Source organism: Nuphar pumila, chromosome 3, assembly GCF_984573655.1.
Source record: "Nuphar pumila chromosome 3, dmNupPumi1.hap1.1, whole genome shotgun sequence".
Lineage (NCBI taxonomy): Eukaryota > Viridiplantae > Streptophyta > Magnoliopsida > Nymphaeales > Nymphaeaceae > Nuphar > Nuphar pumila.
Genome location: NC_143251.1, coordinates 23,979,247 through 23,999,285, shown reverse-complemented (window position 1 = coordinate 23,999,285; position 20,039 = coordinate 23,979,247). Strand labels below are relative to the sequence as shown.

The 20,039-nt window shown below is 34.8% G+C and overlaps 1 protein-coding gene across 1 annotated transcript in view; it reads left to right on the top strand.

Annotated features, from left to right (window-relative positions):
• Nucleotides 1–20,039, top strand: part of LOC149842301 (villin-4-like) — a 36,140-nt gene that overhangs the window by 5,222 nt on the left and 10,879 nt on the right. Inside the window, 11 exon segments of the mRNA XM_089999052.1 lie at nucleotides 7,679–7,747; nucleotides 7,832–8,068; nucleotides 8,168–8,345; nucleotides 8,444–8,576; nucleotides 8,734–8,896; nucleotides 8,991–9,132; nucleotides 9,241–9,341; nucleotides 9,475–9,630; nucleotides 10,704–10,772; nucleotides 10,874–10,942; nucleotides 11,055–11,192. Coding sequence (XP_089855178.1) covers nucleotides 7,679–7,747; nucleotides 7,832–8,068; nucleotides 8,168–8,345; nucleotides 8,444–8,576; nucleotides 8,734–8,896; nucleotides 8,991–9,132; nucleotides 9,241–9,341; nucleotides 9,475–9,630; nucleotides 10,704–10,772; nucleotides 10,874–10,942; nucleotides 11,055–11,192 — 1,455 coding nt within the window.

Genomic DNA, 20,039 nt, shown 5'->3' with positions numbered 1-20,039 from the left:
CTTCCAAAGGAAACTCCATGATCATTATTAGGAATCCAATCTTTCAAATGACCGAGGTTTTATCCCAATCCATGACTTTGATTGGATCCTGCATTGAGATAACGATACAAAGCAATAACTACAATAAAAAGGATTATAACAAAATATAGTAAAAACACTATATATATATATATATATATATATATATATATATATATATATATATATATATGGAGAGAGGATGGCCAAACACACCAAAGACATGAGAAAATACAATATAAATTACAATAATATAAACAATCAGGAGAAAAACTATTTAAAAAAAATTCAAAAACAAGTACAAGAACCAACAACTAAATACATGTAATAGATACAATAGACCTTTCAAACAAGAGTTACTAAGCATAATTTCATATCTCCAATAATTCTAAAATATCCATAGACACAAAACAACACATTTCCAATGATAGATACAAGATATTAAAACACTACATATTAAAACACTAGGAAAAAAAAATCACATATCTATATATAATATCAAGAGGCAAGCATGCTTAAACAATATTTCAATAGCTTAGATTTATACATTTCATACAAAATTTTAAATCATAACAAATCTATACAACTATATCAAATTGACAATAAGTAAGAATCATATAAGAGCAAGACTTTAATATCTTAAAGAAATGCAAAAGCTCAAAGGATTATAACAATGCACATTTCAATAACAATAATAATATCAATATGAAATAGGTACATTCAATATATATCAATCTATGCAAGCAAAACATATTATAATGCATAACATATGATAATGGAGACTCCAAAAATAAATGTTTCCCATAAAAGGGCAATAGGGCAATACAAAATATTAAAAAATACATGAAGACATTTTAGAAATCCCGCATACAACAAATTTAATGTCATAAAAAACAAGATTTTTCACAAATTCCAACAAGGTTTTATAAAAACAGTAGTTTGGTCACCACAAACAATCACCTCACTGACCTCTAACTCAACATCATCAAAATCCGAGTGTATAAATGAAGGCAAGAGCAATAAGAGATTTAGTTCACATAAACCACTATGGTCACAACAAAAATAGTATATCCATCATAGATAAAGATTTCCAAGCATCCAATTATAACAAATTACACAGGCTAGATAAACTTATAGAGCCAGAGATCAAATCAACATTAGTTAGAGCCAAACGGAGTGCCAACACCACACTCATAAACCGACAATCTAAACTAATACAACAGCTAGGTACACATAGGTCACCTCATCAAACATTTCGTCCCTCAATAAAAGAGGTGCATACAACTCACCTCAATCAAGCCAAAAGAAATAAGTGATGGAGCCTCAAAAGAGATACTGGAATGAGCTTAACTAAAACACAAAAGGCCACAAGAAAACCTTGAGAAACACTTTCCAGAAAAAGGTTATAAATAAGAGTTGATTTGAAAAACAAATTTTTTCAAATCAAATTTAACAAAGGGAGTTTGAAACCTCTAATGGATTAAGGTGCAATCGTATGCTCAACATGAAGACAAGATACATGCATATCACTTAAATCCTCATGAGGCTATAAACAAAACATTCATAAGTCTCACAAACCTTATGCAATCAAAGGCAATTCAAGAGGGACGTAGACAAGGGTGAAATAATTACAATCTTACTAAAAAGCACATAAAAGACAAGGAAGAATGTGCACTGGCAATACAAATAAGCCACTAGTGGTAAATAGCTCAAGAACGTACACAAACACCACCCTCAAAGCAAAAAATAATTATTTTATTATTCAAGAATGCTCATGAAGAAATATCATAATCAAACCATAGAAGATAATTTTGCACATGTAATGAAATGGCCTTCAAGGGTATAAGCATAGTGACAAATATCGTGAGATTTATGAAAATGTCGCGATAATATCACGAGAAGTTGCCTGAAAGTTTAAAAGGGCAATTTCTTGCGAGATTTTCAAAATACCGCGAGATTTATGAAAAAAAACATAAATACCGTGATTTAAACGCGATATTTACGTTTAAACAGCTATTTATCGCAAAAAAATTGTGTATTTTTATTTTTAAATAAATTTTATTAATATTTTCTTATAAAAAAGAAATTTTATATTTTTTAATTAATTTTTTTATTGCCGAGATTTTGCCGAAAAAACAAAAGATTTATGATTTTTTTCAATTTCTTGCAAGTTTTTGAAAAACGAGAAATTGTCGATAAAAACATTTGTCACTATGGGTATAAGGCCACCACTTGTGGAGGGGTGACAACCAATTTTCCTATAACGGTTGGGTTACATCAAGGATCTGCTTTAAACCCTTTCCTATTTGCTATAGTGATGGATGAGCTTACGAGATCAATTCAAGAAAATGTGCCGTGGTGTATGTTGTTTGCTGATGATATTGTTTTGATTGATGAGTCTAGAGCTGGGGTTAATGCTAACTTAGAATTATAGAGACAGACATTGGAAGCAAGAGGTTTTAAGTTGAGTAAGAGTAAGACAGAATATATGGAATGTCGGTTTAGTAAGCAACGAAGTAGTGATGGGAGTGTAGTGAAGCTTGGTGAGCAAGAAATACCGGTGGATGATTGTTTCAAATATTTGGGATCTATCATTCAAAAGTATGAAAAAATTGATGATGTAAATCATAGGATAAAGGTTGGGTGGATGAAATGAAAAAGTGCAACTGGAGTGTTATGCGATCGTAGAATGTCATTGCGGTTGAAGGAAAAGTTTTATAGAACGACTATTAGGCCCGCTTTACTATATGGTACGGAATGTTGGGCTGCCAATAGACATCATATTAAAAAAATGAGTGTAGCTGAGATGCGTATGCTTAGATGGATGTGTGAAAATACAATAAAAGATAAGATTCGGAAATGGGGAGATAGGTAATAAGGTAGGCGTTGCATCCATTGAAAATAAGATGAGAGAGAATCGTTTATGGTGGTTTGGACATATTCGGCGAATGCCTAATGATGCTCCAGTTAGAAGGATGGAGAAATGGGAAAATATATTAGTTGAAAGAGGTCGGGGTAGGCCTAGGAAGACTTGGATGGAGATGATAGGAAAGAATATGAATGCTTTGAACCTCACCGAGGACATGGCATTGGATAGAAATGATTGGAGGAGAAGGATTCATGTGGAAGACCCAGAATGATTTTCTTTTTGGTTCATATCGCCGACCCCAATTGTTTTGGGATGAAGGCGTAGTTGTTGTTGTTGTGGTATAAGGCCACCAAGGCAAATACACAACAGCCCCTAAAGGGCAATAACTCTGACAAATCCACTAAGGCCACTCATATAACAATTTTATTAATAACAATATCCACAAGATATACATTTAAAAGATCACGTCGATCTCATATGGACACGATGCCAAAAAATATAGATCACAAAAGAATTTCAAGGCATCAAATGCCTTGAACCAACCACAAGAGTACACATGCTCAGGAAGGAACTAATTACACAAAAGAAAATGATTCATGCATATATACTTTAAATTCAAGGTTCATAAATACTCAAAGTGCCTAAATACAAACATATGACATAAGGAGGATGCATGCTTCTTATATTTCAAAATCACAAGAAATATATTATAAAATTTTCAAAGTAGGGATGAAACTTCTCGAGAGATTAACCATGTAAATCTTATCATATAGGAGATACATAACTATTCGTAGAACCATAATAACATAAAACATGCATTCATACTAAGGCACATGCTTTTCTTTGTAAACATTCATGAAGCAATCAAGAAAAGAGACCACACATCTAAATTAAACCATAAATAAGATGCTTATCAAGAAACCACAATATATATATATATATATATATATATATATATATATAAGGCATTTAAAGAGAATAAATGACTCAAAGATTTAAGATAATAATGACACGAAAGTACATATGCACCTAAAATAGGCCAAAACAAAAGAATAACAATTTTGAAACCCATAAAAAGAACAAACTTTAATTTATGAAATCACAATAGTCATCAAATGGACATTCATGAAAAATCAATAGCAATGAACTCATATGCAAAAATAAAAATAGAACATAAGAGATTTTATAAAAAAATTTAAACAAAAGAACACACACACACATAATGTATGAGTATAAAAACCAAAAAAAGATTTGAAAAACATCCTAAAAATAGCTATGAGATACATACTTCGATCAAGGACACCTCATGAAGTGCGTACCCAAACAAGAAGGTCCCAAGTCCATCACTTCGAACATAAAGTGAACTACCCTCGCTTTGATACCATGTCACGAAGTGGCATGGATCTTGAGACAACCAAAAGACAAACAAAAAGGATCTAAATCATAAACATAATCTTAGTTGTCAAAAGTGGTGCCTAGGTGGGCTGGGCGCAGGGCTACCGCCTAGGCTTATGGGTCTAGGTGGTAAGGCCTTGTTTTCTTGCCTAGACAGCCCTTAGGTTGTGCCCGCCTAGGCCATGGGGACATGGTTGTCATTACCTTTTTGTTATTTTTATTTTTCTTCTTCTTCCTCCTCTAGCCCCAAACCCTTTCCTTTTTCTTTTATCATTTTCTTCTTGTTCTTTCTTTTTTTCTTGTTCTTTCCTTTTTCCCTTTTACCTTATTTTTTTTCTTTTTATCTTCTCCTTTTCTTCTTCCTCCTTTTGCTTCTTTGTCTTTTTCTTCCTTTTTTCCTTCTTTGTTCTCTTTTGAAATTTCCTTTTTTTTCTTCTTCCTTCTCTCGCCCTTCCACTCTCTTCTTCTTTTCTTCCTTTTCTTCTTTTTTTTTCCCTTTTTTTTCTTATTTTTGTTCTTTACATGTATACCCATGTTGTGTTTGTGTGTTGGGGGGGTGTTATGTATCTTTTATATATATGTAGATACATTATACAATATAGATATGTTTTATGTTCAATGCTATGCAATTTTACGATATTTTACACTGAATTACACATTTATGCTTAATTCATAATTACAATCATATCTCTGTTACTAAATTTAATTATTTATTGTAATGTTTATGTTTTTCTTGATATTTTGTTTTCTTGGTCCCGCCTAGGCCCTGACTAATCCTTTTTGGGGTCCTTCGAGTACGCGCCTACTAGCACTTTTGACAACTAAGAACATAATTCATTTAACTAAAGATAAGAAGCAACACATTTATACATCTACAAGAACACCAAAAAATAAAATAAATAATTTTTATTAATAATAAATAAACAAAAAATTACAAATGAACCTCACTACAAAAACATTCAAACACACCCCGTATGTACGTGCATCATCTCTCACTTATACAACAAAAGGATGAGCAATATATAGAGGAAGACATGGCTAGAGCTAGTGCTGACTAGTTAAACTAACTGTTAGAGCAAATTCCAACAGCTAGTTTGACTATTCAAACAAGCCATTAAAGCAAATCCTAACAGATAGTTTGACTAGTCAAACTATCCATTACGAACCCCAACGACTAGTTGGTCAATCTCATTTGACCAAAAAAAAAGTATATAAATAAATAAAATTACAAAATTTAGTCCTTTAATAATGACTAATAATAATAAAACTAAAATCCCTATTCTACCCTAAAAGTATACAATATGCATACTTATCCTAAACTTTTCTTTTACTAAAATCTAAATCACAGTAAGTATACTAAAATAAGAAAGGAAATACAAAAGAAATATAAAGAAACATACCTATAAGCTATGTCACATAGGTGCGGGTGGGGATGCGGTTGCGGCGATGCGGCACCCAGGCATGGGTTCACTAGAGCTGAACCCAACAAGTCTGGGTTCGGCTTTGTTGGTTCACCAAAGCTAAACCCAAGCTTGGGTTCACCAGAGGTTCGACCCTTGCGCCAATGAGGGGAGGAGAAGGAAGAAGAAGAAAGAGAGGAGGAGGCGATCGATGAAGGAGGAGAAGGAAGAAGAAGAAAGAGAGGAGAAGAGAGAGAAAGAGGTACCTTAGGAAGAAGAGTCGGGGGTGGGGTGGGGTGGGGTGGTGCAGTCGTGCCCGAATACCCCCACCCCCACTCTTTTTCTTTTTTTTTTGGGGACCAAAATGTACTCGGTCAAAATTGACCGAGTCCATTTTGGACAAACATAATCCTGGGTGCGGGTTGATCGCACCCAGAATTGTTCAACCACATCGGGTGCCACACTTGCACCCACACCCACATCGACATGGGTGCGGCGGCCTCTAAGGAGAGTCCGTGTGACACAATCTATAAGCTGTCACATGGGTGCGGGTACGGGTGCAGAGCAATTTAAAAATTTTTGGACACTCGGACATGGCTATATATATATTAAATATATATATATATAACAATAATAAGATTATAAAATTTAAAGCAAAAATAAAAAAGTAATTCTATTGAAGTAATAACACAAACTTACCAAAATATAACACATAAAGGAGGAAGACGATCGAAGATCTTTTTTTTTTAGTTTTTATACGTCTTTTGCCCTAAAAAATGGATGAAAATAGACTCGGTCAAAGTTGACAGAGCCCAAAATGTGGATGGACTCGGCCCCGGTGCGTTGACCATGTCCGAAGCCGCACCTGTGTCGGGTAGTCGGGTACGGTCGATGCGGGTGCGTCAACCTTTTAGCCGAGTCCGTGTGACTTAGCCTATAAGTATACCTTAGTATACTTAGGTATATAATACAAGACACATATTAACAAATTGTTATCTCCAGATCGCATGAGCTTGTGTCTGCAACCATGCACCCTCATTTTCTATTATGGAGGATTTACCTTCGAAGGTTACTCCTCTGCTTGTGTGCATGTCAGTTTGTGTGCATAAGCTCTGTAGCCGACTATTCAAAGGTGTTGGTTCCTCTCATGTGGGGTTGATGCTCACAACTTTTTTTCTTTTTATGAGATCTTTATGTCATCAAGATGCAAGTAATTTTCTGATTCAAACAAAACCTGATTCTTTCTAGCATTAGATTCTGACACCTTGCTGATGGTGGCATTTTAGCTGTTGTGTCTAACATAACTGCTAGAGTTTCATTTACTTGCTGCCAGGTCATTTTTGGAAAGCTGCATTTTATTGTGATTGAGATGACTGGTCTTTATCTGATATTGTTTTCATTTTTGTACTATGCACCTTAAGGATGGATTATCAATTAAAGAACTGCAGCCACTATGCTTTCTTGATGATTGATTTTGTTTGACTCAGGCATTGAGATTTTTAGGTTCTTCTTCACTTTGATGCTTATTTTTGTGTAGTATTTTCTGGGGAATTGTTTTTTATGTATGAAACAGTTTCTTTTAGAAGATCCTTTCACTTCTCTCTCTCTCTTGATCCTTGTCCTCCTTAGTTGCCTTCCTGTTTCCCATTTCTTATGTTGCTGATTTTCACCAATATTTCATGTGCCATCTCTACTTTGTTTTTTGATAAGATGTATATATACATTTGCTTCATCTCATGGTCATTATCTTATTCCAACTACATGGGATTGGCTTTAAATATTTGCTTCATCTATGATTATATCCTCTCTTTGCATTAATTTCTTCACAAAATCCCATTAAAACCTGGCTTTCACACATTGCCATTTTTATGTTACTGATTTTGGAATATTTTGGTCGTTTTAATAGTCCATTTTGAGAACCCAACCCAAAGTCCTTTTGAAAATTGTCATACTTTTTAGGTTGTTGGATGTATTAAGTCATTTCTCTTGTATGCAGACAACATCTTTGAAATCTGGCGCTCTTCGGCATGATATTCATTATTGGATTGGTAAAGATACGAGCCAGGTAAATTGCTAGATTTTTTCTTGTAGTTTTGAGTGCCAATATTTTCAATTACTGGCTCCTTATTCTTATGTACTGTCTAAATAGGATGAAGCTGGCACTGCAGCAGTAAAGACTGTAGAGCTCGATGCAGCATTGGGAGGTCGTGCAGTCCAATACAGGGAGGTGCAAGGCCATGAAACTGAGAAGTTCCTCTCCTACTTTAAACCATGTATTATACCTCAAGAAGGTGGAGTGGCCTCTGGTTTCAAGCGTGTTGAAGAGAAAGAATATGTGATTCGGCTATATGTTTGCAAAGGAAAACATGTTGTCCATGTCAAAGAGGCAAGCTTCCACACCTGGCTAGTCATACTCAGCATTTATTTGATTGTTTTTTCCTCCTTTATTTAGGAAAACAAAAAATTGAAGCCTTTATTTGATCAGGTCCCTTTTGCTCGATCATCATTAAATCATGATGACATATTCATCCTGGATACCAAATAAAAAATATTCCAATTCAATGGTTCCAATTCTTCGATTCAAGAGAGGGCCAAGGCTCTTGAAGTTGTTCAGTACATCAAAGATACTTATCATGATGGAAAATGTGAGATAGCTTCTGTCGGTAAGTTGTCTATATTTACTTCCATGTCCAATGAGTTGAATATGAGATAGTTCTGTCCTCTGTGGATTCATTTGATTCATGTAATAACTTTTATATAGAGGATGGGAAATTGATGGCTGACCCTGAATCTGGAGAATTCTGGAGTTTCTTTGGTGGTTTTGCTCCACTTCCAAGGAAGACAGCCACAGAAGAGGACACAAATACCAAACCACTGTCCACAAAGTTGTTATGGTAACATATTTTGCACATTATTCGTATTTTTTACTGTTTAGTGTTTATCAAGCATACAAACTCTGACTATATGATTATTCAAAGAATTCCTTTCAAATTTGAATGCCAGACAATTAAATTAATGTCCTTGTAATTATAACTGCATTTGGCTGTTTAGCATAGAGAAAGGGCAAGCAGTGCCTGTTCAGATTAATTCATTGACAAGAGAACTGTTAAAGACAGCCAAGTGCTACCTCCTAGATTGTGGGGTGGAAGTCTTTATCTGGATGGGCAGGAATACTTCGCTTGATGAGAGGAAAAGTGCTTGTTCAGTGGCAGAAGTAAGTTCCATTGCTGTGTCTCATACTTTCTGCATAATGTTTCTTCTATTGTCATTCTTGTAATACATCTGGTGACTTTATATTTATTGTACAGGAGCTGATTGCTGGCCGCCCAAAAGCTCACATAGTTCGCGTCATTGAGGGCTTTGAGACAGTAATGTTTCGAATGAAATTTGACAACTGGCCAACAACCACTGAGGTTACTGTATCTGAGGAGGGTAGAGGCAAGGTTGCTGGTACGTGAATCCTTTTTGTGCACAATTGGTGCTCCACTCCCTAACTCTTATGTTTGTACATTAATATCATTTGCTTTTTGTTTTTAATAATATTGTTCAATTGTACAGCTCTTTTGAAGCGCCAAGGATTTAATGTCAAGGGTCTGATGAAAGCTGCTCCTGTCAAAGAAGAGCAACAAACATTCATTGATTGTACAGGAAAGCTGCAGGTATGGTTACTGTCAATCATCCTCAGCCTCAGTAATGATATGTTCTGTTGAGACTCTGAGTGCGTATCTGATTTTTGCCATGTTTTATTGCACTTTTGATGCCATTCTAACTAGCTATTTTTCCTGTTTAAAGGTTTGGCGAATAAATGGTCAAAACAAGAGTCTCATTCCACCAAATGAACAGTCGAAGTTTTATACTGGAGATTGCTATGTCTTTCAATACACATATCCCGGGGATGATAAAGAGGAATATCTTATTGGCACGTGGTTAGGGAAGCAAAGTATTGAGGTAGCAACACTTTAAAGATCGTGGATACCTCCCTATTGCTTTTATGTGGCTTCCTCTAGCAAGTTGGTATTGCTTTGTCTGGAATGTTGATCTGCAATACGTATGTAAAAACAAATCTTGCTATAAGAAAGATTAATATTGTTGGTCCAAGCAAGAATGCTGAACAACTATGTTTCACTTTCAATTATCTGTTGCTATGTTGGTTGCAGCTGCAACCCTTGGCCAGCATGTGGAGGCACGAGTCTAGCAAACTAGTTCTATGTACCTACCTAAAATGCTTGACCTACACATGCAAATTTCATAAACGTTTATTTTCATGACATGTAGACATAACTACATGCTCTCTCTCACTCTCTCCCTGTGTGTGTGCGTGTGTTAAAAAGCAGTCTTGGAGAAGTATTTCCATGATTCAGAAACCTACTTCATTTGGAATTGAGGAAGTTCTTCAACTTGCTGAAAGTTTTGAAGTCTTGCTGATGCTTGTGCAACATCCTTGTCAACTACCATGGTTTTCATAAGCCAAACAAAAATAGCCAGTGGCTGCTTCACTTTGTCCAGGTTTTTCTGTAAGTTGTCTTGGTTGAATCGGCTCAACTGCCCTTCCAGTTTTAATCCTATACTGTCAAAATATGATATGATTTTGACTAAATAATAAATAGCAGGTAATAATTAAATAATCTTGTTTTATTTGGAAAGTTGGAGATGATTCAGTTCCTGCATGACCTTAGGCTATTAAAAAAGGAATGAAAGAAAAGTCGTTGAACCCACTGCCATAAGTTTGACATCATGGTTGCTTTATTGTCAGCTTGCACCAGTTTGAGTGTACCACTGAGTTGGTTTGCTGTATCATATGGCATTAATTTATGTTCTTAGGACCAGTGTGGTATGTTGGCGTAAGGGAAATTTGGAGTTAATATGCTTTTAATTTTGATGGGTATCTTGGATGTTGAAGAACTTGTCTATCTTCCATGAGCTGCCTTATATTTGTCATATTATTTGCTAAGCCAATTATTGTTTCAGTAGATTTGGTTATGCATGTTGATTGGGAACATTGAAAATTCATTTGATTGTAGGAGGAACGGACATCTGCAATCTCAATTATGAACAAAATGACAGAAGCATTGAAGGGACATGCTGTGCAGGTGGTCCTTTTATCACTTTTTTTTTTCAACATGTTGCTGAATATGCTTTTGTAAACTGATATCTACACACTTTATATGTTTTCTTGATTATTTGCTCACAGGCTCAAATTTTTGAAGGAAAGGAACCGATCCTGTTCTTCTCAATTCTTCAAACCTTTATCGTATTTAAGGTCTGCTGAGAAAGTGATTTGCATCCTGCGATGATTGATGCACTTCTTTTTCCATTGATCATATATCTTGGGCATTGTAAACTGAATAAGTTTGTCAATTGAACCTTCACAGGGTGGGATTAGCCCAGGATACAAGAATCATGTATCTAAGAAGGGTATTGCTGATGAGACATACTCAGAAGATGGTATTGCACTTTTTAGAGTTCAAGGTTCTGGACCAGATAATATGCAAGCAATTCAAGTTGAACCGGTACCTGTGTTTTGTAATTCATAGTTTTCTCATATCTCCCATTGTTCATTTCAACTTAACTTATGTTTGGCCAACTTTATAACCTGTATCTTTTGACGTATAGCCACCTTTGCATGTGAATCAACATGAAGAACTTGCATGGGTCTAACAGATGTGGCATGTGCTTGCTTCAATAGAAAGCATTACCATGTAATTTTCATATTTGTTGGGATCAATTATAAGTGGTGACTGTTGTAATTGTAATGAAATAAGAACAAAAGCAAACAAGCGCCTCTTATGGGCTTACAAGAACACAACCTATTCACAAAAGAACCACTTATGGATCAATCCACAACACCCACACAAGAGCCACGAGAGTAAAAATAATAGCTTTTGTATTACACAATACTTGAGAAAGCATGAGAAAGATACAAGGAATGAACCCCTATTTATAGCGAGAAAGAGATAGGGGCTGCTCCCAAGGGTCACATTTGTGATCGTTGGGAGCAGCTCCAACAACTATTTGGTGCTGTCCCAATCGCTGACATCAAAAAACAAAAAAAGTAAAAAACAAAAAATAAGTAAAATGTACAGTCAGTCCCTAATGTGTTGGCCTCTATTACAAAGTAAAATGACCAAAATATCCCTAATGGGTATTTCGGTTTACATACATAAGGGTATACATATATATTAATGTATACGTATGAATGTTTATATTAGAAGCACAATCTTAACACCCTCCTCAAACTCACGGTGTAGCAACCGAGAGTTTGCCAAGTAGGAAATGAAATTTGGGTGATGAGAGTGCCTTAGTAAAGAAGTCCGCCAATTGATACTCTGATGGTACATATGGCAACGTGATGGTTTTCTTCAGAAATTTCTCACGAACGTAGTAACAATCCATTTCAATGTGTTTGGTGCTTTCATGGAATACATGATTGCTTGTAATGTATACTACACTCTTGTTGTCACAACATAATCTCGAGGGTTCTCTAATGTGAACTCCTAAGTCTTCTAACAATTGTTTCAACCATACTAATTTAGAAGTAGTTGTCGCCATGACACAATACTCTGCTTCAGTGGAATAGAGGGACACCCTCTTCTGCCTCTTGCATCTCCATGAAATTAGAGAATCACCTACAAAAATACAAAAACCTATAGTTGAATGTCTATTATTCACATCCCCTCCCCAATCAGAATCAGAATATGCAATAATTTCTAACGGGAAAGAGGATGATAAAAATAACTCATAATTAATAAAAAATTTAATATATCTAATAATTCTTATTACAACACTCACATGTACTGTAGTGAGAGTATGCTGAAATTGACTAACAAAATGAATAGCATGAGAAATATTAGGATGGGTAATAGAGAGATAAGATAAAGCTCCAATCATTTATCTATATGGAGTTGGACCCTTCGGAGGTTCTTCATCATCCTTTTCATCTTTGCATTGATGACCTCTTTGAGTATCAACTCATTTTTCATCTGAGAGACCTGATTGTTCGATGATCTCTGCTACATATTTAGTCTGCGATAACAAGTAACCACGAGGTGAGTAAGTCACTTCTATTTCAAGAAAGTACCGTAAAAAACCAAGATCTGTCATATCAAAGTTGGCTTTGAGTACATCTTTGATATGTCTAACTCTCTTCTTATCACCTCCTTTGATAATCATATCATCAACGTAGAGAAGTAATATCACCATTCTTGCATTAAAAACTTAACAAACAATGCATTGCCAGTGTAAAAAGATTTAAAACCAAGTTGTCATCACGTTACTGAATTGATTATACCAAGCTTTGGGGGCTTGCTTTATGCTATACAACGCTTTTCGTAACCGAAGAACTTTTCCATGTGCTAAACTTAATCTTGGTGGGGGATCCTTGTAAACTTTTTTATTGAGATTTCTATTTAAAAATGTATTATTTGCATTCATTTGAAAAATTGACAATTTTTTAATTGATGCAATAAAAATAAAAGTTTGGGAAATGCTTGGGAGAGAAAGGTTTAGAATGGTTGACAAATCTTTTTAACTTGATTTGGCGAACAAATAAGATGCTTAATGAGTGGAGGAAGAGTACTTTGGTGCCTTTATATAAGAATAAGGGTGATATACAAGATTGCACAAACTATCGTGGTATAAAACTCATGAGTCATACTATGAAACTTTGGGAGAGGGTGATTGAGTCTAGGTTGAGGAAGGTTGTCATGATATCGGAGAATCAATTTGGTTTTATGCCTGGAAGATCAACTATGGAAGCTATACATCTTCTTAGACAACTTATTGAAAGATATAGAGAGAGGAACAAAGATTTGCATATGGTTTTTATTGATTTAGAGAAGGCATACGATAGAGTACCTAGGGACGTTCTCTGGTGGACAATGATGAAGAAAGGTGTTTCTCTCAAGTACATTAGTATAATTAAAGATATGTATGAAGGAGTAGTAACCAATGTTCGCACTTGTGGAGGGGTGACAACCAATTTCCCGATAACGGTTGGGTTACATCAAGGATCTGCTTTAAGCCCTTTCCTATTTGCGATAGTGATGGATGAGCTTACGAGATCAATTCAAGAAAATGTACCGTGGTGTATGTTGTTTGCTGATGATATTGTTTTGATTGATGAGTCTAGAGCTGGGGTTAATGCTAAGTTAGAATTATGGAGACAGACATTGGAATCTAGAGGATTTAAGTTGAGTAAGAGTAAGACTGAATATATGGAATGTCGGTTTAGTAAGCAACGAAGTAGTGATGGGAGTGTAGTGAAGCTTGGTGAGCAAGATATACCGGTGAATGATTATTTCAAATATTTGGGATCCATCATTCAAAAGTATGGAGAAATTGATGGAGATGTAAATCATAGGATAAAGGTTGGGTGGATGAAATGGAAAAGTGCTACTGGAGTGCTGTGCGATCGTAGAATGCCATTGCGGTTGAAGGGAAAGTTTTATAGGACGACTATTAGACCCGCTTTACTATATGGTACGGAATGTTGGGCTGCCAAGAGACATCATATTCAAAAAATGAGTGTAGCTGAGATGCGGATGCTTAGATGGATGTGTGGAAATACAATAAAAGATAAGATTCGGAACGAAGAGATACGTAAGAAGGTAGGTGTTGCACCCATTGAAAATAAGATGCGAGAGAATCGTTTACGGTGGTTTGGACATATTCGGCGAAGGCCTAATGATGCTCCAGTTAGAAGGTTGGAGAAATGGGAAAATATATTAGTTAAAAGAGGTCGGGGTAGGCCTAGGAAGACTTGGATGGAGATGATAGGAAAGGATATGAATGCTTTGAACCTCACCGAGGACATGGCGTTGGATAGAAATGATTGGAGGAAAAGGATTCATGTGGAAGACCCAAAATGAATTTCTTTTTTGGTTCATATCGCTGACCCCAATTGTTTTGGGATGAAGGCGTAGTTGTTGTTGTTGTTGTTGTAATAAAAATAAAAGTTTTAACAGTGGTCATTCGAGCAATTGGTGCAAATGTGTCATCATAGTCTATTCTATATTCTTGATTATATCCTTTAGCTACTGACCTGACTTTATATCTTTTTAATGTCCCATTACTTTTAGTTTTAATCTTATAGACCCATTTACATCCTATAGTTTTCTTCCCTTTAGGTAATGTTTGAATTTCTCAAGTTTTTGCCTTTTCTAAAGCTTTTAATTCATCATTCATTACCTTAATCCATTCTTGATGATTTTTAGCGTCATGGTAAGATGATGATTCTATATATGACTATATAACCATTAAACATGCTCTATATTTGGGTTCAAAGGGATCATGGGATACAAATCTACTAAGAGCTTTTGAAATTCTCATGGATCTTCTAATACTAGAAGAATCTATATCTTGATTTTGAAAATATTTTTCTAAAGCATACGAAGGATGGTCTTCTGTACGTCGAGTATAGATTTGAATTTCACTATAAGGTTGGTCTATATTATCAAGTCTCTCATTCACATTCCCATGTGCATCATGAGTGTCATTATCACTCTCATGCACATCATGAATGCCATCAAAACTCTCATGCTCATTAGCAAGGTAAAAAAGAAATGAATAATCACAATGCTCTTGAATTTTATCTTTACCAAATCCATTCTCGTTTTCAAGAAAGGTGACATTTCTTGAGACATATAGCTTGTTCTTTTTAATTTCATAACAACTATACCCTTTTTTATTTTTGGCATAGGAATAGCTTTTGAGGAAAGTTTATCATTTTTGTCATTTACAACCAAAGACTCTCAATCTTTTTTAATCGTAAAATGTTTTAAATAATTTTTTAATGGAAAAAATGTTTTCAATGGTTTTTGAAGGCATCATATTTATCAAATAAACCACCGTAAGAGCGGCTTCGGCCTAAAACATTTTTTGAACATTTCTTGATATAAGAAGTGTTTTAGTGGTCTCAACGATATATGCTTCCTTTGGGCTAGTTCATTTTGTTGAGTATAAAGACATGATTTTTGATGAATAATTTCATGTAAGTGAAGATAATTTTTGAAATCGTTTGATACAAATTCTCCTCCGGAATCGGTTCTAAATATTTTAATATTAGTTTTAAATTGAGTCTTTGTATAACAATGAAATTTTTAGAAACAATCAAATACTTCAGAGTTGTGTTTAAGAAAATATATCTAGGAGTGTCTATTATAATCATCCACAAAAGCAACATAACCGGAGTCGGTCCTCATACATCCGAATATACCAACTCAAATGGTTTCTTTGATATAAAATGATTAGGACCAAAAGGTAAAGATTTCATTTTACCAAGGATGCAATCTTCACAAACAAAATTCATTTCTTTATAGCTTGTAAGAAATGAAAACAAATATAATTTTGACACACTAGGATGTCTTAGTCTCTTGTGCCAATTTTCTATCTTTCTTTTCTACAAAATTACACAAAATATGTTTTGATAATTTAAGATTGTTCATAACATAGAGATATCCTCTTCTACGGCTTCGCCCAATCGACTTCTCGGACTGGAGATCCTTATTAAACAATCATTAGATGAAAACAAGATTTTACATCCATGATCCACAATTTAAGAAACAGATAAGAGGTTTAAATTTAATTTTGGTACTACTCTAATATTTGGTACAAAAAAAGTTTGATGTTTTTATGAAGACCCAAAACCTTTGATTTTTAAAGAAGTTTCATCGGTAGTTGAAAGTGTGGACTATGAGTTAATATGATTCAACTTGAAACATAAGAATCATTTGGGTTAATATGACATTCAGATAGTGTGGACTCATTTGGGGTTATATGAAAAGAGGTATCAAAATCAAGAATCCAAAAAGTCTTACCGAGATCAATGCATATGGATACGACCGCGCCTGAGAAGGAAGAAGCTTGATTCTTGAACATTGGTTGTAGTGCCTCCATGAGTTATGCCAAGGATAATGAGCCGATGCATTTGGAGTCATCTACACCATTTCTTTCAAGAGATGGTCCCAGCGAAGCCACCTTCTTATCATCTCTTTGATATTCTTTCTTTATTTTAGGGCAAAAAGGCTTATATGACTCGACTCATAGCAATGATAGCATATCAGTTTGCCACTCTTCTTGTATTCATAATTGCCTCTTTTGTGGTTTTGGCTTCTTCCATAATAATTGAAATTTCTTCTATTCTCATTATTTCTTCCAAAGTGAGGGGGCTTATAAAACTTTGTGTGATTTTCGGGCCTTGACATAGCAAACACAAATTATTCCTCTTTTGAACAGGATGATTTTTTCAACCTATTTTCCTCCATAGTTATTTCTTCAAGAGATTCAACTATGATAGTTACACCTCCTCTATAAAGAAAGTCCGATTTGGTCCCTTCAAATTCAGGTCTAAGCCTATTAACAAATTGGTAGAAATGCTCCATTTTAATTTGTTTTTCACGGAGGTTTACATCTTAGGGGCAATGCTATTTTGGCTCTAGAAGAGCCAATTCATCCCAAAGAAGAGAGAGATCATTGTAATATTCTCTAATGCTCTTCTCTCGAATCATAATTCTCACCTCATTTTACACATTGCATATGTGAGCTATATCCTTGAAATTATACATATCTTTAAGATACTTCCATGCATCACTAGCAAAATCAAATTTTGCTAAGCTAGAACATTTTTTGATGTCAACACTATTGATGAGCCATCCAATCATCTTGGAATGACCCACCCTCCATTCTTTTCATTTTTTTTCATATTCGATGACGGCCTTAGACATCTCTTCTCCTTGAAGAGATGCTTCTTTTCCATTTTCTATCTTAGTAAGTATAAGTTTAGACTCACTTTCAGTGCCATCAATCAAACCTCATAGACCCTTTTCCCATATTTTATGTTTTACTATAGATGCCCATCTTATGGGGATGGAGACAACCACTTCTCTTTCATCCTCCATTTTTTATAATAATGAAAGATAAAGAGAGAGACTGATAGAAAAAGAATATATCAAGAATTTGTTGAAGATAACTTTGATGGTGCGCTTCCCAATGCAACAATCTCACGAATTGATGCTTCACCAGTCTCACGATTCTCCTCTTGGCCTTTCCGAATGAATCACAACCCAAGAGCACCAAGGCTTTGATACCATGTAATGAAATAAGAATAAAAGCAAACAAAAGCCTCTTATAGGCTTACAAGAACATTGTTAAAAATGTAAATATATAACATATAAATATTCATGTATAACTAACTTAGTAACTAGGTTTACCTTTTTTATTTTTTAGTTTGTTTTTTGGTTTGTATTGAACTAGTTAATATATTGACTAGTCAATACAAAGAGTCGTTGGGCTCCCAACAACTCTAAATAGAGTCGTTGGGAGCCCAACGACTCTCTATATGTTCCCTTCTTTTGTGTATAAATATGGGGTATAGCCTCCACTCAATGTATCACTTTTAGTGTGGATTGCAATCAATAAATTTACTTTATTTTTCTTTTATTCTTGAACCCATTTAATGGGTATTTGTGTGTGAACCCTTTTTGTGGTTCTTTTGAGTGTTCGTTTCGGTATTTTTAGTGGAACTCTTTGAGTGCCCATTGTTGGTGATTTAATGAACATCTTTAAAGGAACTTGCTTTCTTACATGGTACCAGAGCGTGGTGATAAAAAATGATAAACTCCTTGTCTCATGGAATGTTAACTTTGTTGAAAATGAAAGTGTATTTGAAGGAAATATGTCTCAAGATATAAAATTTGACTATTATTTAAACTACTTTCTAATGATGAGGATAAAGATACTTATATGGAACTAGAAGAAATAGAAGCATATCCGGTGAAAATGTAAATCAAGATAATCATGAAGCATTAGAAGTTTCCTCCGAACAAATCATCATTTGTAGATCCGAACCTCAAGTATTCCTAATAGATTTGTTTCTTATGACTCATTCTCTCCTAAGCATAGAGCATATCTTCTAGCCATTCATGCATATTTTGAACCCTCCTGTTATAATGATGCCAAAAATCTACCTAAATGAGTAAAAGCCATGCATATAGAATTAGATGCTCTTGAAGGAGCCAACACTTAAGAAATTCTAAGTTTACCCACCAGAAAGAAAACCATAGGATGTAGATGGGTCTTCAAAGTCGAGACAAAAAGCGATGGATCCTTGGAAAGACATAAAGTCAGGTTAGTTGCCAAAGGGTATTCTCAAGAATACGAAGTAGATTATGAAGAAAGCTTTGCTCCTGTTGCTAGTATGACAATTGTTAGAATTCTTGTAGCTACTGCACTCATTAACAATTGAAATATATTTCAAATGGATGCTAAAAATGCCTTTTTAAATGACAATCTCAATGAGGAAGTATATATGGATGTTCCACCTGGGTTGATAGTTCTTAAAGGTAAAGTGCCTAAACTAAGAAAATCACTGAATGGGTTCAAACAAGTACCTAAAGATTTGTTTGACACATTTAACAATGTTATTACAAAATATGGTTCCAAACCATGTTATACTGACACAACTTTGTTTATCAAGAACTCTTTTGCAGGTATTATAATTTTACTTTTATATGTTGATGACATGTTGATTACAGGAAGTGACAAAGAAAGAATTAAAAAATTAAAATAGTTTTTGAAAAACTCCTTTGAAATGATCTTGGGTTCCTAACATATTTTATTGGAATGAAAGTATTATATTCTAACAGAGGATATATATTGTCACAAACAAAATTTGCTTTAGATATCATTGACAGATGATAAAGTTGTTGACACTGCAAAGATTGTCGGAATGAAGATGCGCGTTGATGATGGAGTTCCTTTGAACAATCCAACTCCCTTCAGACAGCTTATGGGATCTCTTATGTATCTAAGTATTACAAGACTTGACATAGCTCATGTTGTACATATAGCCAACCAATTTCAGCATGTTCCAACATCAGCTCATATGAGTGCAGTTATGAGAATCATTCAAATACATCTGAGGCACAATAAATAAGGGAGTCTTTTTATCATCTTCTTCCTCATTAGATCTTATTGCATACTTAGATGTTGATTGGGGAGGGGATCCAAATAACAGGCGTTCAATAACTGGTTTTTATGTGTTTTTAGGGGAATCCTTGATTTCATGGAAGTGCAAGAAACAACAAAAAGTATCGCTATCATCCACGGAAGCTGAGTATAGAGCAATGGCTACTACTGCCATGGAAATTGTGTGGCTCAAATAACTAATTTCAGATATCGGAGTTCATTTTCAGAATCCTACAAGATTATGCTGTGACAACAAGAGCTCTATATACATTGCTCGAAATCATACGTTTCATGAAATGACTAAGCATATAGAAATGGATTTCCATTTTGTTCGTGAAGAATACTTAAAGAAGACTATTGACCTTCCTTATGTGACATCAGAATATCAACTTGCT